Below are 24,198 nucleotides of genomic sequence, written 5' to 3' on the forward strand. Positions count from 1 at the left end.
TCTCCTACTTGTCGCTTTGGATAAAAGCATCTGCTAAATGAGACATAACAGATTATTCCCATCAGGTAACTTACGCAATGTAAGACGTTGATATTTGGTTAAATTTCGGTTGCGACGTCGGGTGACCAAAATAATATTAAAACTTTGTAAATACATTGATTTAGGTTTTATTGATAGCCTATATTTAAATAAAATCTCTGTTGTATAAAATTAGGGGGAAAATGCCCTTTATAAAGGTACAAAAAATGAGTGTTTTCAAACAGTGATGTAATGAAACATTGACAATTTGAAGGGAGTAAAGCTTCTGTTTATGCTATTAAGGAAATGTAATTTTGCCAAAAGAAGAACTTTTATTTTAAATAAATGTTCATTTTAAATCACTTCAGTGTGATATGTTACCATATTGTCATGCTTAAGTTAACACTAAGAATTTGAATAATTGTAATGTGATGATCAGATGCAGATATCTAAATCAAAGAATATGGGTGGTTGGCGGGTGGATTATTTATTTTTAACAGTGGATTCGGGTGACTCAAAGTGAACCAGATTAATGAATTTATCTTTAAAATGTACAAAATTTTCTTCCGGGGGGGGCATTCCTCCGGACCCCCCTAGAGGTACCAAGCTCCACCCACAAAAATAATGTGGGAAACACATTAGGGTATATGATGATCTACAAAAAAATACACATTTTCATTATTAGGATTTTACCACCTCCGCCTCATTTTGAGCCTGGAAAAACCCTGTTATGATCATCACCATCACATACAGCTTTTGTCCCCCCCACTTTTAGAATGGCTGCTACGCCCCTGGCGGCACGCACCACCGGCGCCTACCGATAGCTGGGCCGGCCCTACCGTACGCGTCAGGGAGGATGGATGGGAGGAAGAGGCCAGGAGGTATGGAAGCTTGTTTCCGCCACAGAATAAAACATTTTAAAAGATAATTGCGACTTTTTATCTCACAATTCTGACTTTATTTCACAGAATTGCGAGATATTAAGTCAGAATTGCAAGATATAAAGTCAGAATTGCGAGATATAGAGTCAGAATTGTGCGATATAAAGTTGCAATTGCGTGTTATAAAGTCAGAATTGTGTGAAATAAAGTCGCAATTGCTTCTTATAAAGTCAGAATTGCAAGATATAAAGTCAGAACTGCGTGATATAAAGTAGCAATTGCTTCTTATAAAGTCTAAGTGAATTATTATTTAACCTTTACATTATTTGTTGAACCATGGTATTAATACAAACTACACAATAGCAAGAGCTGAACGTTGCTTCATTTATCCAATTTGGAAAAAGTGCTAATTTGGAATTCCACCATGGAAAAAGTGGGCTGGTCTTGTGGGCCTGAAACTCCCGGGCTGAAACGTGGCCCCACTCCGGCCCTGGTGGCAGTCATCATGCAATGGCTGTATCTGATGTTGTCATTAGTCTGAGCCAAAATATATTTTTAGACTTACTCTAAATTTACCATAATTGTATACAATTGTCTTTTTAATTGTCTTTTATCATAACTTATCAGTATGTTCAGCAAAAATGCATGGTAATTCATTGGTCAAAAGCTGAATTCTGTGTTAATGATATAAACAATGAACACATAAACAAAACTTGCATCCATTATTAACATTAATGTATTTAAATACAGCTTACTCAGAATCTATTAATAGAGGAAAAAATACCAATATTCACCAAAATTAACAATAATAATAATAATTCGTTACATTTTGATAGCACTTTTCTAGGTACTCAAAGCGCTTTACATGGAAGGGAGAATCTCCTCAAATCTCCTCTTGTATATTAAAATATACAAATACCAATGTTCACTTAAATATAGACTACATGGTATTTGAAATCATTAGAACATTTGTATTAAGTATAAGCAATTAATTGATTGTTAATTAAAATGACTGATTGCGAAAAGAAAAATAAGACTTCCCTAAAATGATCATTTACAAGCTTTTGGAGAGTATTATTTCCTGTACAACTGTCCAGATGTAACTCCAAATAATAATTGTTGTGAAATGATTTAAATTCTCTAAAAGGTGGTAGACCACAGCTTCATAACACATGCCACAGAGTGCCTGTCGAACCCACTGCTGAATGTTCATGACTACATCTCTCTAATTGCGTCCCATTACCCTGCAGGCAGACGGGTTCTGGAGAACTCTATAATGACCTCACATTTCAACTTTTGGCAGGAAATAGTCAAAAAAGAGCACAATTACCCAAACAAAAGGCATGTGAGGATACTGTACAGAACAACAGCATATATATATATATATATATATATGCTAGATGCCTTCGGTAAAACAGCACTTATGAAGAGCTAGTTTAATTAGACACACAGAATAATACTAACAAGCAAATGATGGAAGTGGAGAGGCAGAGGAAGAGGGTTCACCGCGGGCAGTGCTGAGGGAAACGGAGATGAAACTTCTCCTTGAATACATTTTACTAAATTCTGCTGATCAGCAAGTTTAGGTGGGACCAAATGTATGTTAAAGTGCAAAGTTTTCTCTTTTTTTTTTAACACATAAAAAAGAATTGGAAATGAATGGCCCACTGTACATTTTAATGCAGCAAAACACAACCCAGCATACAAATATGAGAAACAAAATAGATGACACAAATAGTTGATAATAAATATTTCTGGAAAGCTATGTCCTGTCACGTGACATAGCTGTATAATAGATTAATAACTCTTAAATCATTCCTCATTAAACTGAATAAAATCTATGAATAAAGTATAATTATACTCACACACAACTGACTAATCTCACACTGTTTCAGAGTACTTTCCAGTGCCCAAAATGACTATTTATACTGGCAGGGCATTTTAAAACATGTATTGGTTAATATTTAAATTGTATAATAACTATATAATAACTGTATAATAATATTTTTGTTTTCCTTTTGACAAATTAATTATTGTGCTGTTCTCTGCTAACAGTGCAGATAATTGCATTGTTTCCAGCAAATGTTTTCACTTGTCAAAAAAAAAAAAAAAAAAAAAAAAAGGCAATTGGCAAGCTACTGCTCATTTTGGACCAATTCAATGTTTTGTAACTATAATGACTATGCATATTAAAATATTTAATCAGACCCCAAAATAATTTTATACTCTGAGTGTAGTTAAATTGAAATAACGTTGTTGTTGGGTTTTTTTGTTGTTTTTTTTTTTTATGAAATAATTATATATTGAGGATTGATATCATAAATTCAAAGAACAGATAAGCTCTAGAACCTTAAATTCCCCGAGGTTGAAGCTATAACTAATGGATTCAAGCTAAAATGACACCCTCTCTATTACACAGCTAAAGCCACAATTTCAAATTCAGCGTACTTTGCTGTTTTAAAGAAAAGTATTTGTACACTCCCTCTCTTGAGAACAGTTACCTTTAAGGAAAAAGGAAGTAAGGCTGTGCTACAAAACACACACACATAGAGAGATCAGAAGCTCAAGATCAGAGCCGGTAAGCTAAAATAGACTCGGGTGAAGACGGTATTCAATGCATCGTACTGTACTCTGGCCTGACTGTACATAGATATCCATATTTTTAACCTTAAAGCCAAATACAGCGTCTGCTGCCTGCACATCTAAATATAGACCATCAGCCTCCGTCTCTAGTTTCCTTCGCCTGGAGCAGGTGGCTGGAAGATCAGGCGGACACAGCAAGTCTGGGTCGTCCTGTCCTGCTGGAACACAGAGAGACCCTGGACCAGAATTGAAGTGGATGGGTTTTGAATTAATTTATCACTTCAGGTCACTAACAGAGATAGTATAGGAACATCAAAACATAATAATTCTAAGAATGTAACATCTTTGTCAACTTTAAACAATTTCTGTTAATTATGTGGTTTGTTACAGTAGCATTTTGATGGTACTTTACAGTCTGAGGTTGTTGGGTTTTTTTGTTTTTTTTAAGTGCATGGACACTGCACAAAGTGACTTTCCATCTCTGCAGCAAAAAACGTGTTGTCAAGTCTTTTTGTACAACGCTATTCATTACTCATTGTTTCAATGCAGCTTCACAGAAAGTCATATTGTGCCAATAATGCCACGGTGCTTTACCATAGAGCAAGGCTGGGCATTGTAACAAATCCAGAAAAAATTATGCCACTAATGTGCTCTTGTGTTCAACAACAGCAAGATAAAGTGCAACTGATGGAACAACAGAACACAGATATCTTGAGTCGCGTTTTTAAAGGTTACAGTACATACAGTAAGTCATATCATGATATGCTGAAAAAACAGCATGTGTACATTCATATTGTTTTGAACAGTCCAATAAATGAAGATGCAAGCCATATAAATAAGCACAAACCCTAAAACATTTATGAAACACAGGCATTTCTCAGTGAGCCATTTCTGTGACAAACCAAGGTAAAGCAAACAGTTCAAGAGGAACTGACTGCAGCATGTTTGCAATTTTAGTTTTAGTTTTCATAAATTCAAAGCATGAGGCATGTATTGCATTATAACATATTTTGTCCATATGTATCGTATTGAGAGGTAGTTGGTGATACCCAGCCTTTCATCAGATACAGGAACAGGTTGATTTCATACAGTGCCCCAGTATAACGAATATTAGAGCTGTTATGCTAAAAGAGAAGGGTGTTGCAGAAATACAGAAGTGTGGTGGGTGTGATATATGGTGTTTTTGGCACCACAGTTAGTATGTGACACTTCATCAGCGAGACTGGCCAGATCAGTGAAAGAAAAGTTTCAACCGCCAGTCACATCTCACTTCACCCTCCTTATGGCCGATGTCGTGAATGCAACACCCCGACAGGAGAGTGTGTGTTCACACTGTCCTCCCAGGGATTCGCTCGTTTTCTCCTACCTCAGCAGTTACAGTGTCCTTTTGTCCCCCCACTAGTGTCTGAACTATTGCCATGTGCGATGGAGGAGTCAGGGCAGCCCATAAGGCGAATTTTCTTCAACACATGCACCAGAGAGTGTCTATTTTTGTAGGTTAACTGAAGATTTTTTTCATCTAGAAAATGTGTGTGTATGCTTTTTTTTGTAGATCTGTTGTTTATTAAAGCCAACATAAAATAAACATTTGACTACACTCTTAAAATTAAAGGTTCCAAAAGGGGGTTTATGTAGTGATGATTTTTTTTTTTTCTTTTGTGTGAAGAACATTTTAATAATCTGAATAAGCTTTTCCACTATAACAAACCTTTTGTGCAATATCATAACTTGCTTCGCTTCTGAACAGACTTTCCTTTTTAGGTTTTCAGTCCCTAAACCAGTACTGTAGTACTCAAGTCAATTTTTTTATGGTCTTGGTCTTTTAATGGACTTTAGAGCATTTTGACTCATTCTTGACTCTGAATAGTCAGGTCTTGGCATGGACTTGGACTCGAATGAGCTGGACTACAACACTGCCCTAAACAGCCTAACAAACAAACGGGTGTGTTTCCTGAAAACATCACTAGCCAACTGTGGTCACAAGTTTACTAAATTAGTTCAACGATTGAGCGTTTTCCAAAACCATAGTTCCAACAAACATAAGTAAATAGCATGGAAAATAGCATTGCAAATTTGTGTTGCTTAAACGACAACTCTCGGGAAACAGTTGCACCTAGCTAGTTAGTTTCTACAGTGATACATTTTACTACGGTGGTTAAGTAGCAAGTTACATCGTTGCATGGGAAACAAACTCCAGATTGGGACTTCAACAACATACTCATCAACGAATCATTGCTTCCAGATTTTAAGATAAGGTTTCGGTTGTTTTGTTAATCGTATTTTGTTTGAAAGGACACTGTAACGCAGTTCAGATGTTATGAGAAGAAGGAGGCGGGAACCGGCAAACATTTAAATATTTTAATAAATAAATAAACCAATACAAAAATGAAAGTATAAGCCAGCAGCCCCTTGTGGACGACTGCTGGCCAGACGAAACAGGAACAAAACATCAAATAAAACTCAGGCCTGTTCCTCTCTCGCTCTTCACTGTCGTCGCTCCTCCTTTATGCTTCCGCTCCTCCGTGAGAGATACGAGACCGGTACGTCGCACAGGTGTCGCTCTTCAGTAATCACGCCACCGGCCTCGTGCCGCCATCTCACGGCCCTCGGCCTCGTCCTGCTCGCCACATACCCCCATCGCCACTCGCAGGCCGGGGGGTACCCACGAGACTGCGCTCTACTCCCCCCCCTCCCCCTTCTCCGGGGAGACCGGACATGGCGGCTGCGGTACCTGGGGGTATGGACAGACGAGGCGAGAGAAAAGGAGACGGAAGCATGAGGAGCGACAGAGACGAGAGAGGGGAGAGAGGAAAAAAAAATCTTGGTCCGGTTCCCATAACGGGCTGCCATCTGGCCCTCCACCAGCTGGGCGATCTTCTCCGCGGTGCCTGGCGGTGGCGCTGGATAGCCCTCGGTGGACAGCTCAACACTCCTCCGCCGCCTGGTGGATGGTGACGGCTCCTTCGTGTTCAGGCAGTCGGCAGGAGTCCCCCGTTCCCTGCTCCTCCCCGTCATGGCGGATGGCAGCAGACTCCGGCCCACAGCGAACGGCGGCGACTCCTCCGCTCCCTAACGGACGGCAGCCGCCCCTTCAGCACCCAGGCGGTCAGCAGCGAGCTCGACCGTCCCCCCGGCAACTCACTCCAGCGCACCTCCTCGAGCGTCCATGGCGACGGAAGCTGCCCGCCATGCTCGATGGCACCGCGGATTCCCCACAGTGGCGAGGGCTCTTTGACAGCGCGTTCCTCCTTCTTCCCGGGTTTCGGCACCAGTGTAACGCAGTTCAGATGTTACGGGAAGAAGGAGACGGGAACCAGCGAACATTCAAATATTTTAATAAATAAATAAACCAATACAAAAATGAAAGTATAAGCCAGCAGCCCCTCGCGGACGACTGCTGGCCACACGAAACAGGAACAAAACATCAAATAAAACTCAGGCCTGTTCCTCTCTCGCTCTTCACTGACGTCGCTCCTCCGTGAGAGATACGAGACCGGTGCCTCGTGCCGCCCTCTCACGGCCCTCGGCCTCGTCCTGCTCGCCACAGACAAGTCATACTCTTACAACAAAATTACACTCATTGAATGACACCCACAATCGCAGTGGAAAGCCAAGTCATGTGACAAAAAAGTTTCCCTGCTAAAGACAGGCACCATTCTCCATTCTTACTAACACTAAGCCTACATAGAAAGGCTACTCAATGTTCACTTGTATTTTCTCATATACATGGATAAAGGCCCTTTACGCAAACGACATACAAGGCCAATCCCAGTCCTAGACTGTGTCTAAATCCTGTAAAATTCTGCTTTTGGGGCAGTTTAACAAGGTAGGAAGACAGGTCCAAAACCATTGTTTGTGTAACATCCACTCTACTAAGATGCCTTCATCATTTTTGTTTCTGAAGACATGGTAACCCACTCTCCTTTGTGTGCAATAACAGAGCAGGTTTATGTAAGACACCTATCATCATGTTTTTCATTCCTGTGTTCTCTATGTCCCGTCATTCCTGAGTGTTTATCCAGCAAATTTCCTCACCTGCCTCTAAAGGGAAACTAATTCACAGCTACTCCAATGGCTTTTGGAAACAACAGCACTTAAAGCACTTCATTGAATGCTGATTTGTCCTTGTCATCTCCGACAGGTCCGTCTCATTTTTCCCTGGCGGAGTTAAGTGAGGCTGGAGCCTAGCCAGCCCTGATCCTGTGCTCTACTTAAAGACAATGGGGACGGGAACACAGAGCATTATGGGAAGGACGACATGACATTAACATCTCATCCTCATTATACAGATTAGTATGAGAGAGATAGAGAAACAGGAACATGCTAAATGGACATTGAATTTGAAGTGCAGAGAAACGAAGGGTAAACCTCCATCAGAACTGACAAAGATTCGAGAACAACTGGGTGTCAAATACTTTCTTCTATCTCATCTTAATTTGCACAGACAAACAACTTTATGTAAACAATTTGTAGGTTAATTTCCCTGAAAGTGGAAACTATGTGACTGTGTGCAAATTGCTCTGTGACATTTATTTGAACATCCAGACCATTTCAAAAAGTTTGAAACAATTGTAATTCCGTTTGGTTACTTAGTCGACATGAAGCTGTGATATAGTCTTTTTTCTTCCCTATTGTGACGTATATACGAGTGAAACTGCTTCGAGACCAAGAAAAAATATACATATAGCACGAGACTTGATTTTGTTCATTGGGAATTGATTGGATTGTTGGATCGATTTCATGTGATTGACAGGTTGTACCACTTTGAAGTAAGCACATCATCAGAAAAGAGATGTCATTGCAAGAGGGAGGGAAAGTTATTTTGATTACAAAGTCATGCACGGACAAATCATTTATAATAAATACTGCAATATTCATAAAAAAAAAAAAAAGAATTGTCTATTTTAATTTCATGGTGACTTTTATGACACTAAAAATACTGTTTAAGGGCAAAGCGACAGCAAAAGCAGAAGCAATTCTAATGTTCAATAACTCCATTTAATATTAGTAATAAGAATAATAATAACAATATACGCTAGTCTCTGACATCATCCACAATATATGACATCCGCAAAGTTATGTAGTTAATTAACTGAACTATAGACATTTTTAGTGGTTTGAATCAACTAGGTTCAATATTCTAGAATTCATAATGCCTGATTTATTTATTTATTTATTTATTTGTTTGGCCTTTTTGTTATTTTTATTGAAAGTATTAATAAAAAAGGAAACAGGAAATGCTGCATATATATCCATAAACATAAGCACCACTGTGTGCACTACGTTGTGTGTTTATGTATAGTCTATTTTTAAAGCAGTTTTGAATATGACTCATCCATTTAGATTTTACCTAAACCTATCCATTTTATACAACTTTTTATACCTGCATTTAAACCCAAAACATAGGACACAAGATCTTTGACTTTTTACCTTGTTCTAAAAGGCACAACGCCTTTGAATAAATCACGGTTGGTTTGGCTGCGGTGGACATGGAGAACTTTGGTCTAAAAGCCCTTTTATGATTCAGCAATGTTCCACACAAACACCTTAATCCCTGACAGCTCTGAGCGCAGTCTCTACCCAGGAGCGAGGTGCACAAGGTGCTCCAGTGAGATGTCATTGGTGTAGTCCTAGAAGAGTACACACTGAGCCTGGAGAAAGATGGATTGTGCTTCAACTGGGCTTACAGAAATCCATCACCCCAGCACTGAGAGTTCGGCCTATGGGAAGGTGAATTTACTCTTGCTTATAGTCGAGTGTAAAGTGAGAAAAATGTATCGTACAGCATTTTAGGAAGTACCAGCCTCACTGCAAGGTGTACGTCAGGTAAAGAGTTAGGTACTCAGTCAATGTTATTTTAAATAAAAATGTAGATTGCCCTGAGAAATATTAATGCATGCACATTGGGATTCACACTGGAAAATATCACTGCTTTTTATGATTTCATATATGCTTTTTTTTATCACACTATTCAGTTATAGCACGTTTTAACAGACTTTCCAGAATGAATTTCAATAAAAATAAACACAGTACCTCTGAAATTAAAATCATGGCTAATTTTGTGTTTATTTCCAGACTGTGGTATTTTAGTGTGTCAGAGATACAGGTGAAATTGTTTTACCTCACTCATCAAGGCCAGGCTTAGAGAGCTCACGGTCACAGATGAAGGAACTTTCTGGAAGACCTGACAGAGAAAGAGAGAGAGAGGGAGAGGGAGAGGGAGAGGGAGAGGGAGAGGGGGAGGGGGGATATGTCATAATACATAAACTAAATGGAAATTGTGAGTTCACTATGATTTAACACATTTCTTACAATGATCTTTGCGAAGAGATTATACTAAGATGAAATTATTTTATTATATTATTGAAATATATTATATAACAAGATGAACAGGCAGAGACATAACAAACTGCAAGTTGTTCATACTTGATTAATCTGTGCTGGAAAAAAAGCTAAATCTGACATTATTATTTTTCTGATGAATAGGTTTCACTGAGGTGTGTGTCTATAATGAAATAACAGAAGATGCAACAATCTCTTCTTCGATCTAGTTTTACAGTAATGAAAAAAGCTGTATATGTGAGCCATTTAATTTTCATTACTGATGGAAAGTGACATTCAATTTTTTTTTTTTTTTTTGGAAATTTGACATGTCAAAAAAACAAACAAGTTTTTAGACAGATGCTGGATATTTTGATGAACAATGTTCAGTCTACATTTCAACTCGCACTTTTAAGACACATCAATATTTTAAACACTGCACTCACACACAGTCAGCATATACAGGTGCAAGTCATAAAATTAGAATATCATCAAAAAGTTGATTTATTTCAAGAATTCAACTTAACAGGTGAAACTAATATATTATATAGACTCATTACATGCAAAGTGAGATATTTGTTATAATTTTGATGATTATGGCTTATAGCTTATGAAACCCACAAAATCAAAATCCCAGAAAATTAGAATATTACATGAAATCACACAGTAATTACACAGTAATACCATGGTCATTGAACCAGGTTTTGGTTATTTTGGCAGTGTGGGCAGGTGCAAATCCTGCTGGAAAATGAAGGAAGCTTCTCCATAAAGCTTGTCTGCTGAAGGAAGCATGAAGTGCTCTGAAAATGTCCTGGTAGACGGCTGCGTTGAGTGGACAGCACAGTGGACCAACACCAGCCGATGACATGGCTCCCCAAACCAACAAAGACTGTGGAAACTTCACACTGGACTTCAAGCATCTTGGATTGTGTGCCTCTCCATTCTTCCTCCAGACTCTGGGACCTTGGTTTCCAAATGAGATGCAAAATTTGCTCTCATCAGAAAAGAGGACTTTGGTCCACTGTACTTTATTAAATCCAGAGTCAACGCAGCCGTCTACCAGGACATTTCCAGAGCACTTCATGCTTCCTTCATTTTCCAGCAGGATTTGCACCTGCCCACACTGCCAAAGGAACCAAAACCTGCTTCAATGACCATGGTATCACTGTGTAATTACTGTGTGATTTCATGTAATATTCTAATTTTGATTTTGTGGGTTTCATAAGCTGTAAGCCATAATCATCAAAATTATAACAAATAAAGGCTTGAAATATCTCACTTTGCATGTAATGAGTCTATATAATATATTAGTTTCACCTGTTAAGTTGAATTCTTGAAATAAATCATCTTTTTGATGATAATCTAATTTTATGACCAGCACCTGTATAGTGTGATCTGAACATAGATATAGCCTGCAGAAAAAAAAGCAAAAATGTAAATGACATTAAATTGTTTGTTTTTACACCACTTTGTTTTAATAGTATAAGTAATGTGTGACAGTGATGTGTTATGTTGTGTGAGAGCATAGTTATTATCATGCATTTTATGTCACCCCATGAGTTCCACAAAAATGTTTCTATGACTATTTTGATTCATTTCAAACATATAATGATCAGCAATTGCTGAAGAAAATTGAATGTCTAAATTACCAAGTTGAGAATTTTGTAAATAATATAGGAGGTATTGTGTTTAATTGTATTGCTGTCTGTAGATGCAATAAAACAATTAAGCTATAAATCACAATTACCAGCTTCGAAAAAACAAAACAAAAAAAACAACAACATTAATTTAATTAAATGAAAACTGAAACAATTATTATACTGTAGCATTCATTTCAAACGCTCAACACTAACCCTGAAATAAAATAATAATATCATAAATATTATAATATTTATGACTGTGGCTTTATTTAGGCACATTTTCAAATCTATAAAATTACTCGAGAGTACTGAAGAGTTCAATGTCAAATAACTGATGAAAGATTATGAATGATGAAGATGATGAAGATTACTGATGATTTTACAAAGTACACAGAAAAGGCCAACAAATGTATTTTCTGTGCATGTTTCTGAGTAGAGACATGTATTGACACACATCAACACACTTTCCGCTTTCAAAAAATAAACCCTTTATTAAAAAGGAAGCTGTATGATGAATGCTATCTGAATTAAAGGCAATATTTATCAAAAGCAATGTTCATTATACATTATTGCATAACAATTGTTACAATTGTAAATCATGTAATACTCATTTCAAATTGGATCTCACAGTCCAGATAAAAGACTAAGTAAAGACTTTTTTTTTAACCGATGATGTCTCACTCTCTCTCTCTCTTTCTCTCTCTGTATCACACATGCATCATTTTCATCTTTATTGCGTCTGTGCATCGCTGGAAAACCCCAACAATCTGACACACAGTTTCAAAGTGTGTGCACATCTTTCCGAGAGCTCTTTCAAGTTCACCCACAAGCCAAAAGACTTCCAAAACTGCTCTGTTCATTCATCCATCCATCCATCCATCCATCCATCCATCCATCCATCCATCTATCCATCTATCTATCTATCTATCTATCTATCTATCTATCTATCTATCTATCTATCTATCTATCTATCTATCTATCTGTCTATCTGTCTGTCTGTCTGTCTGTCTGTCTGTGACGTAGCATACACCAAATACTAATAAAAGTTCAGTCCATCCAGCAACGAACATGGATATTGATGACAATGTAATTGCATTCAGTCAACTAATCAAAATAATGTAAAATCGCTGGGCAAATTTGTTGAGCAAAGCTGTTGTTATAGCTGATTAAAAGTGAAAATGGATGAAAGGTATAGCTGCGTATCCATACGAAGACTGCAACACCTATGTGTGTATACATTTGACTTAAGAACTGGTACAGGAAATGAATAAGGTCTCCCTTGAGGGTAAAGATCTCTGTAATGACTGTGCACGTTTCTACATCTCGCTCACTGACCTCCACGCATCCTCTGTAAACACATACACTCACACACTGAAATACACCTTCACTAATGCTTGGATTTGATCTTGCAGAGAACTCAGTGAAACATTCATTGATTCAATGAAGAGATAGTTCCCCTTTCTCTTCCACATTGAATACAAATAAAATAATAATAAATAAATAAAAGTATTTCCAAAAATAAGGATCATAACATAACAGTCCAATCGTGTAGTAATTGCAACAGCAAGATTTTACGTACCATAAAGTGTAAATGTTTTAGGACAACATAAATACATTTCAAATCGAAGAAAGCAGATCAAATCATAGGAATGTAGTGTTACTTACAACTTGTGTTTTCCTTAATAAATGTCTTCAGTGCACACGAAGTTTGAGACATTTAGGGTTTTGGCAACTCAAAATACTAATACTGAACCCTTTCCTCTTAGTACGCATGAGAGACAGATTTGTTATAAATTGCAGTTTTCGCATGCATGCTAAAAAACAAAACAAACAAACGGAAAAAAAAAAACAGTATGGATACTGCTGCAGCAATACAGATTCATAATTTATAATTTTTAAATGGCTCAAGCTGGGCCCTTTCTGAGCGATTAATCATTGGGAAAAATTACATTTCAAATCATTTCAACATTTCAGCTATATTCTCTTGCCCGATCTCATGCTCCCACCTCCACAGCTTTGTTTCAGAAGAGGTGGACAATAAAGCCGCAGACAATAAAGTCGCTTCATTCACATGAAGGAAAGGCAGAGAATCAGTAAATAAAAAGCAAATCTCTGGACAAATTTATTAAGAATAATATATAAGAATATTTATATAGCCTATTTAATTTGTCCTTTAATTTGATATTTTTAATTTGTCCTTTCTTTGTGTGCACCTTTTGTGTGTGCATCTCTGGGATTTTTTTTTTTTTTTAATTATTATTATTATTATTATTATGATTTTTAATACTACCAATGTCCTTACATCAGTGGTGGTCAGATGGCACATGTCTAACAGTGGAAGAAAAAAAAAAAAAAACCTATTGCACACATACAGGATATGAATGTTCACTCTGACCTCCAAAAACACTTTCACTAGTACAGTGGTTCCCCGAGCAAGTGTTGAGCCAACACAGTACCTAAATTGTTTGTCATACAAAGGTAAACAAAATGTCCTAAGAAAATCAATCTGAGTTTATTAATATTAACACCAACTGCTTAAGCCCAGCAATATTCAAAATTATTACCATAACAAGATGAATAGGAAAATATTTCAGAAAAACTACGGCATAGTTTGTGCAAATTGGTGGACGTGGCTTAATTGTTTTACTATTTGCATTTAGCACAGACTTTTTCCTACTGTCCGCGGCACTATCAGAACATGCCTATGTGACTCACCAGTTGAGAACTCTGACAACTATGCCCTTATATAAACATGCATGTCCTAGGCAGATGCATAAACATGCTGGTCTTTGATAACTGCACTACAACCATTTACATTTGCTGTTAAATGGATCTCTTGTTTTTCTTTTTTTTTTACCTCAATACCTGAACATATAGCTGTTCCAGGAGTTTGACATCTGTGCAACACACAGCATACATAGCCTAACACCCATGCAGTTAAAAGAGTTCACTTTCATCAAGTAATCCACAATTTCTCTTGTGAGTCACTAAATAAAAGGTAAAAAGTTGACACTATAAATTCATTCTAAACATAAAGCAAAGTCCATTGCATTGAGACGAATTGCATTGTCAAACTTTGGAATGTTAGAGCATTGTCTGCAATAAAATGCATTGTATTCTATCAAACATTACGTGCTGGCTGCAGCAATGTGATCTTGTGGACTTTTCCAGAGAATACTTATGAGTTTATGAGCAAACAACTATATGATAACAGCTAAAGCTATTTACATAGTTTTGAGATGCCAAACATGTTTTTGTGCAATGCATGCACTGGATAAGACTAATAAAACCAGGCTGCTAACAAGAGTTATGATTAAAACAACTAATGATCTTTAAAAAAATCTAATAAAACTTTAACAAACAATATCCAGAGAAAGCAGACTTTAAGTGGCCCAAATTACATTTTTATTGCATATCATATTGTATGAAATGAAAAAAAGCATATATGAACATCACATACGGTTAGTGGGTAAAATAATTTTGCACAGCAAAATATATATGAAAAAAAAAAATAATAATAATAATTAACATAGTTTTAAGAATTTATTGATGAACGGTAAGCAGGGTATCAATCCCTGACCATAAAACAATGTCCAGACATTTTAATATTGATTACTACATTATTGCCATGTAAATAATGAATTTATTAACATCAAAAGAAATAAAGAGAAAAAAAAAAAAAAGAAAGAAAGAGAGAAAGAAAAAGATAGAATCGAGTCCTGCTTGACAATATATAACTAAATAAGATTATATCCTTTAGTTTTCAGCAAAGCCATGACGGGTGCCTTTTAAATTAGCGTTCTAGATAGATTCCAATATGTGATATATAATTTGCTACAAGCTACATTTAGTGCAACTCATTCCAAATAGATCAGACATTTTTGTCTAAATGCATGATTTTCCATGTTGACTTGAAATTCTACTTTAATACTTTGGTTTTAAAATACAGTAAATGGCAGGCTACATCATGAACTACAACTGTCAAACTGCTGTTTTTACTGCAAGTACATGCTGCAAAAAGCTCAAGTTACGCATGATAAAAATCCAGCTGTATGCAAACTTGGAGCCTTCCCAAAATTCGAACAAAATGAACAGGCAACATCTAAACTCTAAGTCACTCTTCCTTCTTTGTGTCAACCTGTGGCATGGGCTACCTTTAACTGTTTTTATATGATGCAAAAAAAAAAAAAAAAGAAAAGTAGTTCATTCCAGAGTTATCAAAATGCAAACGTTTGACATTAAATACACAAACCGCTCTTAGCAACAACACTGTTTAAGTCCCAGAGGGAGAATTCCTTTTTGAAACCAGGTCCTTGTTCTTTCCCTCGAAACACTGCTTCCAGTTGGCTCTCAACAGAGAATTAAATGTATGGAAACTGTATGGATCAACTTTTTAATGGGGAGGATGATGACATGAGGCTCCTTGCACTTTTTTAGTCCGTATTCCAAAAAAAGTGACCGGGAAATGAAAAAAAAAAAAATGTATGAATGCCATGCTGAGCAAAAGTTCTTTTCCAAGTAGAAATTCATTTTCAAGCGCATAAAAAATGGATGGGGAATAAAGTAAGAACAAAAGACCATACATGTCCAGCATGCAGGCACTTCAATGACATGTCTCTTTATATAGCAATAATGTCTCTCATGTAAAGTCACAAAACAGCAAGCAGAAGACATGAGATGATAATGGGGGAAAATCCTCTGACTTTGGCAAAAAAAAAACAAAAAAACAAAATAAAATAAAAAAAGCAAAAAAAGCAACAACAACAACAACAACAAAAAAAAAATATATATATGTATATATATATAGCAAACTTTCTTATTTGGCAAAAAATGCAAAAGGTGAATGAAGGTCAATAACATAAGTGTATGCATACACATCAAAATATGAACTAATTTAAAGATTAATATTTGCATAAAGAAAAAAAAAATGTTTGGTTGCACAACAAGCCCCCAAAACTCAAGAACTGACTTCAGTTCTTTATAAAAGCGATAAAAAGTTGTCAGCCTTGATCTTAAAACCCCCAAAACAAAGCAAAAAAAAAAAAAAAAAAAAAAAAAAAAACTTTTAAAATCTTTATTGATTTTTTTTTTCAGGCTTTTTTTTAGGGAACTCACATGAAAAACTCCGGGGATGAGGGGTTGTTGTCGCTGCTCGACGAGTTTTCTCGGAAGCCGTTGCTCACCAGCTTCTCGTACTTCTCTTTGTACGCGTCTCTCTCGCGCACCAGTCTGGAGATCTCTTGTTTGAGGTGGTCCACCTGCTGCATGAGATGGGTCTTCTCACCCTCCAGTACGTGCCTCTGTTGGACCCTCTTGTAGCGACACGACTGGGCATAGCCTCTGTTTTTGAGGGTTCTCCTCTTCTGTTTGAGTCGGATCACCTCCTCTTTGCCGACGCCGCGCAGCTGCCGGTTGAGCTCCCGCACGGACATGCTAACGAGTTGCTCGTCCGAGAAGCGGTCGTCCAGGTGGCTGTGCTGGTGGTGGATGGAAGAGGAGTTGTTGCCGGACGGGACCCCGGGAGTTTGGTGCTGTTGGTGGTGGCTGTGATGATGATGATGATGCTGGTGGTGAGGTGCCCCGTTCTGCGCTGCAGCAGCGGCAATGACTGCAGACACCACCGCGGCGGCGGATCCCATCTCCTCCCCGGCCATGGCGCCTCCCGGTCCGGCTGCGCTACTAAACTGCTGCCCTCTAGCATAGCCGTCGAAGCTCTGGAGCTGATGTGTGCTGTTAATCAGCGCTTCAACCGCATCCTCGGGACTGAAGCCCAACGCCTCCGGGTTGAGCTGCTGCTGATAACCGGTCATCCAGTAGAAATCCTCCAGGTGCGCTTTCTGCTCGCTCCCGGAGCCAGGGCTGGGCGCCGAGAAGCTCGGGGAAGGGGGAACTGAGCTGCAGGGCGTACTCATCGGGGTGGAAGACAGGGAGCCCCCGGCGATTAGGCGGCTGCACTGGCTGATGCTGCGATCGGGCTCCAGTGGCTCTTTCTTCACCTCAAACTTCATCAGATCGAAGTCATTAACATATTCCATGGCCAGGGGACTGGTGGGCAGGTCGGAGCTGCTCAGTGCCAGCTCTGATGCCATCCTCTTGCTGCTGACCGTCCTCCAGTGCGGGTGAAGAGCAGCTGTCAAAGCGGGCTGGGTCGGAAGAGAGTGAGCCAGCTTGATGATGTTTAAATGCTTTACTATTTGCAGGAAAACAGATACTGCACAGGACTTTTCAGTGCTCTCCTAACTCCAGATTATGAGCTCTCCTTGGCACAGTCTCTTGCAAAAATGCATTGGATCTCTTTCTCTTCTCTTTACATGTGGATTTCGGCGGCCTTCTATTTCAAACATTTAACACTTTGGTGACTCCTGAAGAGCAGACATCATCGTAGTCAAACGGGTAAGTGTAACGTGAAATACGTGCGCTAAATGATGTTGACACAGATCGAGCTTAGAGAGTTTTTAAACTCGACCCACTACAGTAGAGTTTAAAAGCATTGCTGAGTTTTATAGCTGCCGTGACGTCAGTTTCTCAACGAGCCAATGGGATCTCGGGATCTCAGAGCTCTTTAACATATCATGGGTTCGGAAACCAAAACTTTTCTCGTCAGCTGACTGTCATTTTGGAAATGCAGGAGGAAAGAGTTGAATGGGTTTCACACATTTAACTCTTTCCTTAACCGTTTGCAAAATGTAAAATCAAATTTAGTAGCCTAACATAGACGATTTTCTTTTCTGTTCTATAACGTTTCTAAACAATGAGTTTCGCCAGTATCGCAGATCCTTTTAATTCAAAGCATTTTTTACATTTTAAATTGTAGGCTATAGCCACATGTCAGAGGGATAACTTCAGTTACATCTTTAGACATTGAATACTATCTTTAAATGATTTGGTGTGTCACAATTAACTTTTAAAAAAAACGTACATTCATATTATAATTGTCATTTTAATTACATTAATAAAAAAATAAATAATAATAATATATATATATATAAAGTTAGTGATGTGCTTATTTGAAGTAGCCTTATGGGCATTTTTAAAACCCAACATTGCCACCTTCTGGAAATAAAGAGAAGTAAATGTGTGTGTGTGTGTGTGTGTGTGTGTGTGTGTGTGTGTGTGTGTGTGTGTGTGTGTGGTTATCTACTTAACCATATTTTGGAGACAAGTCTGTACCAATAAGTGAGCTAAATCTGTCAAAACTTCCAAAACCTCATCTGAGGGACCATCCACAGTTGTAAAAAACTGTGTAAAAATGTGTAAAAATAAGATGAATAAAGTTTTTTTTATTTTTTTTATTATTATGTAAAAATGCAGAACATTTTAGGGTTAGGTTATATTATTTATTATTAGCTCAGTATAAAAAAACAACCTAAGTCTATGTAATTACCCCATTTAGATCTAGTGGGTGGATATATTGAGACTATTGGAAAGTGAAACTTTATATTCACTTTTATGTAGACATGAATGAAAAATAATAACAACACTGAACACAACAACATTTTCATGATACTATATCATATGCAAGATTGTCTATTCTTTTTGGGATGGAAAATCAGACGGATCTGCTCTGATTTATAATAATTGCATAGTCCAATGTAGTTCTGTACTGTAAAGTACTGTACAAATACTTTATAGGGTAGCCTACCTAAAATATGCTTGATGAGTGAACTCAGTTTACAAGTCAAAATATGATTTCATATGTCTAAATCAATCTGACTACTTTAGCTTGTGTGATTTCTAAATGTCAGATGAGGCAAAAATAGTTCTTAAAAGTAATGCACATTTTCACTCAAATCTGCACCCTTTTCACCCAGGCCTGAACATTAGGCTGTAGTTCAGTGATCAACCAAATGATTCAACCATAGATCAAGAGAAAAGCTATAAAACTTGTTTATCAGTTATGTGAGATCTATCTCATCTAGTGATATATTAAACTACTCTTCTGTTCATTGCTCTTTTACTGGAGGTCAGGGGTCGATTACAGCAGTATTTCTTAGTGATTTTTCTCTCCTTTCATTCTTTGAGTATTCAGTTAGCAGGAGCACACTATTTGAACAAAGTCATATTTTGCTTTGCATAATATACCTGTCTGATTAATTAATGATCCTGTCTTGATCTTTAATTTCATGGTTCTTATGCTCTCGTCTTTCCTAAATTCCAATTAAAAGCTCAGTGCCATGGTCTGTAGAATAGTAAAAAAAGAGAAAAAGGAATTTAAAATCCATGAGGATGTGTTCATGCAATAATGAGTTACCCGTTTAGGAAAACTCTTATGTGAATTGTGTTAGGCTTGACACTGCACCAACCATTTCTTACCCTTCACAAAAGCCTATAATCATTTACTCAGTATCTTTTCTGGCAAAGTCTATAATCTCATGCTTGGGATCCTTGGTATTTTTAGAGGTTGGACTGAGTCGAGTGTAATGATCTCTCCAACCGCTGGCCACGAATGATTACATCAATAGCTGTTACTGTATGAGTATGTGCACTGTATTTGCATTACCTTAACTCTGCATTTGTTCTTTATGCCCTTACAAAGCAATGCAGTTGCTAAATTTGTTCAACTTAATAATTCAATTAGTGTATAGAATGAGACAAATTACGCATTATAATGGCTCCACAAAATGAACTAAAACATTGTATTAGAGACACAATAAAATAGGTTTTCTCATACAATCTTCTATATTCCAAATACTGCATACATTTGGAAGACAGCCTCAAAACAGATTATGTGATAATCTGATAATTGTGCCTCATAACAGCAAAGAATCCTAAAAGTGTAACATTTTGTTTTGCTTAAATTGGTTTCAGCATTGCATGAATGTGTTCTAACCGTCCACAATGAAAGTGAAAAGGCTGCCCGACACCAAACAATCTTTATCACAGCCAGTCTGATAGTATATAGTATATAGTTATTCATTTTATAATACCACTATATAAATGAAACAAACACATGCAAGAGAGGGGAACTTGAGGGCTGGCTTGGGAACCCTTGTCCTATAAGAGAGAACTTTTGTCTTAAAAATGCTATAAGTGAGCAAAATTACAACAAGTGTCCCACAACCTTCACCTCTAATTGTAGGGCATGTGGGTGGTCACACCCTCAGTGTGAAGTCTTCCATTTAAACACAATCAAGGACCGAATGAAGTGAATTGACATGCGAGTTGATGACCACATCACTCTGCACCACCTTCCTGATCTTCTTGCTCACCCCATGTCTGGAAGTACATTTCTCATGCCTTTAACCTCCCTTAAAAATACCATACACTTTAGTTAAAAAAAAAATAAAATTCATTCACACAGAACATGTTTTACCATTCCACTGCACTGACCATTGCACTTGCCTCCTTTGCAGCATCTCGTGCATGACACGGCATCCTAAAAACGCGGCGCTCAAGTTAAAATAAGTCCGACTTTTGAAAACCGTGCCTCTAGACCTTGTATTTTTCTCTATTTAGCCTAACTTACAACAGTGTGGGACAAACTGCGTTCGTATATGTTTAATACAGATTGCTACTTTGAGGTCTTAAATACGGGACGATTCCATATTATACGAACGGTCAACAGCCCTACTGAGGGCTTACCGCACAGTTGCAACCAAATGCTCTGCATATTACCGTAATCTCGATTCTGTAAATTCACATTGAAAATGAAAAATGATGAGCATCAAAGTTTTCAAGGAGAGGATATGACTCCATGACCTAAAAACACTCCATTTGCAGTCTACAAACTACACAAACACTTTTGGAAGAATGTTCATATTGCTCTTTTTATTTATTTATTTATTTATTTATTTACGTATTTATTCATTCATACAATCATTCATTTAGCAGACACTTTTATACAAAGTGACGAACAATAGAGGAACATTCAATAAAGCAATTAGGGACAGAGACAAACATTATTCATAGTGTGTGCATTTCCAGGTTTATTAGAAAGCTATAGACTAGGACATGTAGTGAAATCATACAATGACCAGGACTGTCAATCTCCAGAAAGGGCAAACAATTACTATAACAGTAGTCCACATGATGGAATCAGAACATGACGGCAAGACGGAACTTAAACTTATGTACTCTTGAGCACAGCTCCTATTTACAGAGAGCATGTGCACTGCATCACTTCTCAGACTACATATAAATGATTCAGAGTCTCCTGCTCACCCTGTTCCTTGGTGTACAGGACAGTGTTGTAGTCGAGACCAGCTGGCTTTGAGTCTTAGTAGACCAGATGCTCTCGAGTCCATGACAATACCAAGACCATGATCATATGGTCTTGGACTCGGAGTCGAGATGGGCAGTCTAGTTTCTTTCCGTTTCTAATGCAATGGGAAGGCCCTCCAAATTTAGTGAACTTATGCAACAGTCAACCTTGATATAACTGATGGTTCCAAGGATGTTTTCCTGTCGTTCATGAACTAATCCTCCAGTTAAACATCAGCATCCTTAAAACAAACACTATACATCCAAATCAGTACAATATCTGAAAAAAAGAGCCAGTTGTAAAACAATGACATGCAGCTATACCGTGGTGTAGTTTTGGACAGAATTTTCCTCCTGCTGTCACCATACACACTTTTTTTAAAGCATAACAGGCATATTTCAGACAAGAAGAATGTCCCAAACTCTATGCAAATAGTTATTACAATGTCAGAAACAAAATGTACAAAAATGTACTTGTCACTAGGGCAGTACCCTTAAAGGGACAACTTTGTACCTTATCAACCCCTAAAATGTGCATTTTAGTACATTGGAGCAGTAATATGCACCTTACTATAAACTTTTATGGGTAAATATGATACAAAGATGTCACTTTAAGGGTACTGCCTCAGTGAAAAGTTGCTTTAATCCAAACTTTTGCCAAAAAAATGCTGATGCAACAAAGCTCAGAAAAGATTGTATATCAACACTGTCTATATATGTTTTGAAGTAGATGAATCAGTGAGGACCGCAATAGCAATGCTTGGCCGCTGATATGATCGGCTAATCACTTCATGTGACTCGATAAATCACATTTTGATGATGCCAAAAGCGTAGGCCCACATAGAAAAAAAAAGTGTTCTCCAAAAGAAATGCATGAAAAACATGGGTTAAAGGTTGTTCGTCAACAAACCTGATTCAGCAGTTAAGAAAGACGGTGAAAAGTTCAAATATGAAAAGCTTGTGTAATGTTTTTTTTTTTTTTTTTTTGTAGTGAGGCACCTCAGTCTCCATCTACTGTGAGAGTAATAATAACGTGGGTTACAAGGTGGAATATATTTTAAACATTATTAAAATACCCCTGAACAAACTGCACCTGTTTAGTCCACACTTATGCTCTATCTTCACTGTATTTCGTCCCACAAGAGTGTTTTCCCCTCATTAAAGTTTCAGGGGAAACAAATAAAACGTACTCGGTTACTAATGTAACCTCGGTTCTCTCTAGAAGAGGGAACGAGTATTGCGTAAGGTTAGCTTACGCATCGGGAAAGTCTTCTTTCTTCGAGATCTGAAGCCAAAAAATTATCCTTAATTTTGTATACATTGTCAACGCAGTGCAGCAGCCGACAGACCTAGGCAGGCTGTATAAGCGTGCTCATTGGCTGCTCGGCGGCAACTGCTTAAGCCTATCGGTGAGCGCTCTGAACGCGGCAACCAATGAGGGCGCTTCGCGCCCTCCGCACCCTTCTAACCGTCAGAATGGGTGTGGCCAGCGTGTATATATTCAGCGCTCATAGGCTAAAATTCTGGTTTTCGCAGTCTGAAGCGCAAAAGCTCGTGGCGCGACACGGCAGGTTACGCAATACTCGTTCCCTCTTCTAGAGAGAACCGAGGTTACATTAGTAACCGAGTACGTTCTCTTACGAGAGGTCTCTCGTATTGCGTAAGGTTAGCTTACGCATCGGGAACCCTTTGTCAACGCCGTGTGCGCCGAGCATCCAGCCCATGAATCCCAGGGAAACCGGGGAAAACACTCTGCTGGGAAATGTGGCCGGTCGGAGAGACGGGCCAGCGCAGTACAGGCACTTCATGCAGCATATGAAATAGAGCGGCGCGGCCGGTCTATAAACATATAACAGTACAAACAGTAGGGCCGGCAGAGCGAGCCCATACAGTACATAAGCACTCATAAGGGTAGGAGAAAAACGACATAGTCGGTCTCACATGAAGGGAAAAATTCCCGCGCGACAGAGAATAATACGGGCGGCCAGCAGCGCGGGCCAGCACCGACAACAGCGCGTAACGGGAAATAGGAAACAGAGCGGATCAGCCGGTCTGAGTCAAACACTTCACCCTGAGTATAGTACCAGAATAGCGCCAGCATATGAACGTAGTCTGCACACGAGAAATGGGCAGAGCATACATGTCACTTATGCTGACAGTCTTTTTGCCTGTAGGGCAGGAACTTCCAGGTTATAAAACCTCACGAATGTTGATGGGGAGGCCCAGCCCGCCGCCATACAAATACCGTGATTAGAAATTCCGCTGGACCAGGCCCACGACGAGGCCATGCCTCTAGTGGAGTGGGCTCTGATGCCCAGAGGGCACTGCAGGTGTCTGGAGGCATAAGCTGCTGCTATCGCGTCCACTATCCACCTGGACAAGCTCTGTTTCGAGGCGGCAAGACCCTTGGTGCGTCCGCCGAAGGAAACAAAGAGCTGCTCTGAACGCCTGAAAGCGGCGGAGCGCGTGATGTAAACTCTCAGCGCCCGGAGGGCATAGGAGGTTATCACTGTCCCCACTGTCGGATGCTGGCAGAGCCGAGAGGGACATAACTT

The 24,198-nt window shown here is 38.5% G+C and overlaps 1 protein-coding gene across 2 annotated transcripts in view; it reads right to left on the reverse strand.

Moving 5' to 3' along the window:
- The window catches only part of mafa (MAF bZIP transcription factor a), a 161,671-nt gene extending 143,704 nt beyond the window's left edge, over positions 1 to 17,967 (reverse strand). Inside the window, exons 1-2 of one of the 2 annotated variants that reach the window (XM_079874242.1) lie at positions 16,559 to 17,967; positions 9,604 to 9,666 (exon numbers count right to left, since the gene is read on the reverse strand). In XM_079874242.1, coding sequence (XP_079730368.1) covers positions 9,639 to 9,666; positions 16,559 to 17,532 — 1,002 coding nt within the window. In that variant the 5' untranslated portion in view covers positions 17,533 to 17,967 and the 3' untranslated portion in view covers positions 9,604 to 9,638. Of the gene's footprint in view, positions 1 to 9,603; positions 9,667 to 14,834; positions 15,872 to 16,558 lie in introns of those variants that run through there. The other variant, XM_079874241.1, reaches the window with a different exon arrangement.
- Between the last annotated feature and the right edge of the window lie 6,231 nt (positions 17,968 to 24,198).

The sequence above is a fragment of the Squalius cephalus genome (assembly GCF_949319135.1).
Source record: "Squalius cephalus genome assembly, chromosome: 6".
Classification (NCBI taxonomy): Eukaryota; Metazoa; Chordata; class Actinopteri; order Cypriniformes; family Leuciscidae; genus Squalius; species Squalius cephalus.